Source organism: Thermobia domestica, chromosome 16 (assembly GCF_964235325.1).
Source record: "Thermobia domestica chromosome 16, izTheDome1.hap1.1, whole genome shotgun sequence".
Classification (NCBI taxonomy): domain Eukaryota; kingdom Metazoa; phylum Arthropoda; class Insecta; order Zygentoma; family Lepismatidae; genus Thermobia; species Thermobia domestica.
Window position 1 is genome coordinate 35,634,222 of NC_137469.1, and position 7,342 is coordinate 35,641,563.

The window sequence follows — 7,342 nt, forward strand, 5'->3', positions numbered from 1 at the left end:
ACGGTACAAGCTACGGCAAAACTCACTACACCAGTGAATTTCCGAGAAAATTGTACATGAATCTGATGTATGACTTGCACCTATTATCATTTGAAAATCCGAAAGCTGAATCCAATATGGCGGTCGGGGTGGGTAACACGTGCCTGAGGAAGCAGTACTTGATCCAGTTTGTTTTGCATGCCCATATTCATGTCCAGTTACATCTAAAGAAACTAAAAGCAATTTTGTGTCCGAGAGTTATAGTAGTATATGATTGAATTCCGGATATATGAAGGCCCATAAATATGCAAATACCGGTATAGGCCGCTAAAATTAGTATAATACACATTGAGCCGCGGAGAACTTCGAATTTTAATCAATTTTACACGAATCCCGGGGTAAAACACCTCGTGAATGTACCTTGTAAGTTAAATATTTTGTGTTGCCATCAGGACGCTCAAGAAGATTGGCCTCGTCTTCCCTTGAATAATGTCACTCGCAGGTTTTGACCTTCAAAGAAAAAAGTTGGTTTTGTTTCCGCACAAACTATAATGTCTTTTGATTTAAATAACGCAAGTAAGTTCAATATTTTTTAGGGCTAATTTTACTACTATCCTATTAATTACTTCTGCGAATACGAAAGTAGAGTTTTATAGTGAAACAGAAAAATCCCTAAAGCTGGACTAAAATTCAAGACATTAGCCGTATTAAAAAAAAATCGGGAACTATCATTCTCAGTTATATATATAAACAATTTATTGATTCTCATGGTACATGTTCCTTGCTTTAAAACATACCATTCATTCACTCAAAAAAAAAAAAAAAAAAAAAGTGTAATCTAAAATATTTTTGTTTCAATCATTAGTGCACACAACTATTACGTAAAACGTGAACGTCTTATAGTTTCATTTTAACTAAAAGAAATAAACGCACATCCACACACACACATACAAACATATGCAAGTTCTCAATGTCTTATCACAATTGCATGTAGGCAAAAACCACATCACAATGGTGCGGAAAAGTGAAAAACTTTCATATTCACAGACACACACTAAGACTCACTCGGTTCATTGTCATAAATGTCCATCAGTTTTTCCATAATCTCCCATAATTTGTCCTTCTGTAAATCCTCACAAAACACCTAAAAAAACGAAAAAGAGTAAGAAATTCAGTGTGTATAAACTTTTTTTTTTTTGGCACACCCCTAAGAATACGTTTCCATTTAAACATGTACATCTAGATGTAAGCCAACATTAATTCAAACTATAGGTAACTATATCAAAATTAAAACTATTTGTTAATTAAATAACACGGTTTCACTTCAAACAGGAGAATTACTGTAAATTTAACAGAATCAAGTTACAGTTAGTATGAAATAAATACTATGATTAATGTATTGTTTATATGTTTTTACACATTCCATAAAAAAGCAATGCGTATCCAAATTTGAATACCACTGTACTAAACTACCGATCTCAGAAATGAAAAATATATGAATGTTCAGGGAACAGAATGGTTACGCCATGAGCAATGTAAGTTGAAGACTCGGTTTCAACTGCTGGCTCAGTTACACTTTTCCATTCTTTGAATTTCAATTAACCTCACAAATATTACAACTAATAAAGTACTCAGCTACAACCTTACAAAGAACCTCATGAATTGCTTTTGTTTCATTACAGGTGCTGAATAACTTGAGCTGTCATGGGCTATACGTTGCAACAGCGTTTATTCATTGTCATAGGGTACATCTGCATCAGCAGTTATACATTGACTCAGAGGGTCTAAACAAACAAAAAAAAGTACGGAACAGATGCTCCAAACAAATTCTTCATCAAGCGACTGTACAAGTTCCAGGAGACAGGTAGTGCAGTCCACGCACCGAGAAGCAGTCGACTAACATTGTTAACAGAAGAACAGTTGATCGACGTGGAAGCTTCATATTTGGTGACGTGACGTGAGGTTAAAAAACTTTTCGAGCTAGTCTCAGCACTCTATTGACATTGCACACACGGCTTTACATATTGTACTCCTATAAAGTTAGAGCTGAAGACATGGATGCCTAGAAAGGATACTGTCGTTGCTTCATGGAATCTGTAATTACAATACCCGATATATCAAAATCATCGCCGCCTGCCACCACATACTTCTGCCATCATTCAGCCAATGATTGGGGTTCATGGCGAAACAAGTCTGGAGTCTACGATGCGAAGAATTCCTCAACCGTACGTTGCACTGCTAATCATCAGGAATGGTTTTCCTTCCCAAGTCGTCCTCGAGACGCCGGAAGAGATGGTAGTCGATGAGATACACGTCAGAGAATATGATGGGAAGTTTTACCTGCAACGCAAGGAGAGTCTCCAAAATCCTTTGAGCAACATTTGCTCATGCATTATTATGAAATATGACGCCATTATGTCTTTCGAATATTTATGGATGCTTACGAGCGAAGTTGTATGCATTTCACGGAGTTCAGCACTGTCACAGAACACAGCGGTGATGGATTCGCCTCAACGGAGAAATACATTATGGATCAGCCTTACTATAGATTATCACAGCAGTAACATCTTCTAAAGGTTTTGAAGTGAGTTGCGTTTCCTACCAGACATCAAAGCGGTCATTTCATTCGTACTAACCTAATATTTAAAGTTTTTCTGTGGTTTTGACTTGCTTGCACTTAAACACTAAACTTCCTTTTTCCTACACTTAAAAAAACACTGTTTTGTCTAGACCACTGTGTAGTGCCGTCGTTCATAGGCCAACAAAAATACATAGATCATGTTACAACAAAAAATATTTTGTGCATTACACATAAAAACAACCAATACTCACACGATTTCCAATTATGAATTGACAACTATGATTTGCTAGAAGTAAACACAAGACAGATAATCGTGGAATACAAACACACTAGATAACTTCGGTCTGAAGAAAATTAAACAGTCTATGAACAACGACCCTACATAATGATTTATGCTAAATGGTTTTCCAAATATGATAGTATGTTTTAAAGTGTAAGAAAAAACTTTTGTGTTTAATTGCAAGAACGTCACCACAATTGAAAAAACTTTAAGTTACAAATTTTTGAGTACGTTTCACAGAAGAAACACACAAAATCTTTCAGTTTCACATCCCACGATTATGTCTGTTAGGCCAAAGAAGATGGATGATTAACGCAAGTAAATGATGATGGAAGAATTGGTGGAATGAGAATACGGGAGAAAACGGGAATATCTCGAGAAAACCCACGGACCCGATGTTGTCCACCACAAACTTACTTGGCCAGGGATCGAAAAACGGATCTCACATACCAGACGTAAGCGCTCTACCACTGGGCCACCGTGCCTCTCAGAAAATACACACGTCTAAGGAATCTCAATAATAAAAAAATGTAAGAAATCGGAACATGTTAAAAAAGTTAACAACCTTTCCTTTGAGAAAAAGTTTTTGAAATATGCTCATTATCTGTCTTAAGATAACATGGAGATAATGTGAAAACTGAAATATTATAAGTGTTCCTTACGTTCTTTAACTATAAAATATAACACTTACCGAATACCATTCAAACTCTTCCAAGTCATCAACGACAGGTATTTGTGCACCATAACACTGAATGGCTAAGTTTATACATGCGACTGCGACATGTTGTGGCTTATAGTCTAAGATTGAACTATCATGGTGAAAATCCTGTAAGAAACAACAATTAAAATTACACACAGTTTATTTCAACAATTTTACAAATAAATGTATAGAATAAGCAATAAAAAGGTTTTATCGTCCAAAAAGAAAGGTGTAAACAGAATGGGGCTGGAAAAAAAAAAAAAGATGAAAATTCGACATTTGAGTATTTAACAAACTAATAATAATAAATAAATAAACAAATAAATAAATAAATAAATAAATAATAATAATAATAATAATAATAGTAAAGAAAAAAGTTTTACGTCTCACGGTTATGCCGACTAGGCTAAACGAGACTGTGATGATAAGAGATGAATGAAATGATGGAATCAAGAAAGTGAGAGGAAACGGGAGAACTCCGGGAAAATTCACGCACACGGTGACTGTCCACCATAAACTTCACTTGGCGCAAGCTGGATCGAACCAGGGACCTCATGCACCAGAAGTGAACGCTCTGGCACTGAATAAATAAAGTCCAACGATGAGACATATACCAATCGACAGACCTCGTTGGACTAAACAAAATGACATGAGTGTATATCCTCATGCGATTTTTAAACCTAAAAATTGATGCTGGGCGATAACTACGCCATCTACTAAGACGAAACTGATACTGAAGTAAATATTAATTAAGCTTTACATTATGACAGCAGCTGGACGATAGTACATAGGAGAGTTAATACGATAAAGCTCAAACTTATCATTTACTTGGAAACTTTAATTTTAATTTAATTATAATATTGTCCAAAGATAAGCTATGTATCAGTCGATAGGTCATACTAAACTGAAGAAAATGTCATGCTTAAGGGTAAATTCTCATGGAAAGTTTACGAGAAGAAACTATTTTTATGGCATTAAAAAGTACGTCGTTTGTTGCCAATCTGATACAGTTGATTTATTTTTCTACTGAAACAGATTATTTATTTATTAATGTCCTGTATATGTAAAGTATACACCATTACGCAGCAGACTGTATTTATTTCTTCTAACAGTGACACACATACATCTAACAATGATACACACACTCCTACCAGTGATACCCATACCTAACCATGACACACATACTTCTAACAGTGACACACATCTAACTGTGACACACTTCTAAGTGACACACATTCCTAACTGTGGCACACTTCTAACAGTGACACACATTCCTAACTGTGACACACTTCTACGTGACACACATTCCTAACTGTGGCACACTTCTAACAGTGACACACATTCCTAACTGTGACACACTTCTAACAGTGACACACATTCCTAACTGTGACACACACTTAAAAGTGACATCCATATCTGTGACACACACATACTTTTAACGGTGACATACATATTTTCAACAGTGACACACATACTTCTAACAATGAAACACACTCTCCTAACAGTGACACCCACATCTAACTGTGACACACTTAACGATGACACATACCTAACACTGACACATATTTCTAACAGCGAATCCATATCTAACTATGACATACATACTTCTAACAACGAAACACATACTCCTAACAGTGACACTCATATCTGGGTCACTTTCAACAGTGATACACATACTAACAGTGACACTCCATCTCCTAACAGTGACACCCACATCAAACCGTGACACACTTCTAACAGTAACACCCCATATCTAACCGTGACACACTTCTAACAGTGATACACTTACTTCTAACAGTGATACACATAATCCTAACAGTGACATACATATCTAACAGTGACATACACTTCAAACAGTGATACAACTTGCTATATTCTTACTGCGGCGATGAATTTGATACCTACTGTGTTCACGTGTACCTAATAATGACGTACTATTTGTAAAGTGCACGAATAAGAAATGGGAGAAATGAAAAATTTTCCTTCAGAGAGAGGAAGCTAAATAATGAAGATATTTAAATACTGGGTAGCACGATAATCCAAGACATTCTACAAAGAGAAGGGACAAATATCAAAAATGAACTAACAGCAGTCACAGAAAGATTCGTTAAAAGCTGCGCGTACATTATTAGAAAAAAAAAAAAAAAGTAACAGAGACGAACTGAAAGAAGCAAATGAAGAGAGATATACTTTGGCATAAAAAAAAAAAAAAAAAAAAAGATGTTTCAATCTAATTTCCCGATGAGAATGGACTTAAAACTGCTGAAAAAATAATCTGAAAGAAAATTCGAACGTCGAAAATAGAGAATCAGAATATTACGGAAAAAAAAAAAGAAACAATATAACTGCAAAATGACTAGTGCAGATAAAAAGAAAATTTCACTTTCTATGTTCACCAATATTCAGCTGAAGAAAGCAGATATAAAAATTTACTAAGAAAGACTTACAAGGTGTTCATTAGGGCTACCAGTTTGAACAATATCGTGGTTGTACTGACCAACTGAAAATACAGTTCATTTTTTTTTTGAAAATATTTCCTGCGTAATAATCTACAAAGTATAAAATCAACTAGGTTCTTAAGTAATCATAAGTCACAATACCTTCACTCACAAAAATTCTCAAGCGATATGACTACTACGATATGAACTACGATACGAGGCGAGACATATCTCGATATTAATTTGTCAATGTTTTAAATCACTGGTCTACAATTTAAAACGACTGTTCTTGTGCTTTTACAACACTGAGAGCACACAACATATGATGACTGAATGAAAAATAAATAAATAAATAAAAATAAAAATAACTAAAACTTAACAAAAAAATTGGCTACTTACCAATGAATCCTCCCTTGAAAAATTTAAAGATTTTGACGTTTCGGAACTCTCAGCTGGTTCCTTCCTCAGTGGCAAGGTAAAAAGGATTAAAACGGAAAGGAGATAAAAGGAGTAAAACCAGGAATACATACCACTATATAAAAGTAACGTACAAAAAAGATCCTGAGATGAACAGAGCAGAGTGAAAAAAAGAATGAACTGAATAAAAAAGAACGCGGTGTCTATGTTAGGCCACTATTGCCAGATCCAAAGTATGCATCAAAGGTAGGTACCCAGGCTGATAAAGGAAACCAATATGTTGTTATGCTAAAACAAAGATATGCTTCCGGTTTAAAAATAGCAGAAAAATGTAATTTTGTTTCATATCCCTGTAATCTGTTCCACAGGTTATTAAGAAGGTACAGTCGACAATTGATTCTTCACCACTTTTAACTGACATTGAAAAAGATATGATAAAAATACATGCACCTAGTCTTCCTATTATTTATGGTCTTCCGAAGGTGCACAAGCCTGACATCCCTTTTCGCCCGATCATATCAGGTTTCAATCATCCAGCTTATTTACTATCAAAATGGTTATATAAAAAACTCAGCAGTTTTTAAATATGTTGTAAAAAAACAGTCTAGACGTAAAACAACAATTATCATTTGTAAATGCCAATACCATTTTACTTGCCTTCATAGACGTTGTTAATATGTGTCTGTCCATAGCACTGAAACTTATTAGCAATAGTACTCGATCCTGGTTATTACAAAATGGCGCTTCTACCTATGACACTAATTTTTTATTATAATTACTTGAGGTTTGTTTAACAACTAATATATTCCAATTTGAAGATCATTACTTTTCTCAGAATGATGGCTTAGCCATGGGTAACACATTATCCCCAATATTGTCAAATATCGTTTTAACTCAGACAGAAACGTCTATTTTACGGCAGGACACATTTAAATACGTTAGATATT

General features: G+C 34.9%; 1 protein-coding gene across 2 annotated transcripts in view; it reads right to left on the minus strand.

Moving 5' to 3' along the window:
* Nucleotides 1-715: 715 nt before the first annotated feature.
* Nucleotides 716-7,342, minus strand: part of koko (cyclin Q) — a 56,112-nt gene continuing 49,485 nt past the window's right edge. The window contains exons 7-8 of one of the 2 annotated variants that reach the window (XM_081742300.1): nt 3,532-3,666; nt 716-1,123 (exon numbers count right to left, since the gene is read on the minus strand). In XM_081742300.1, the coding sequence (XP_081598426.1) occupies nt 1,034-1,123; nt 3,532-3,666 (225 nt within the window). In that variant the 3' untranslated portion in view covers nt 716-1,033. The remainder of the gene's footprint in view (nt 1,124-3,531; nt 3,667-7,342) is intronic. The other variant, XM_081742301.1, reaches the window with a different exon arrangement.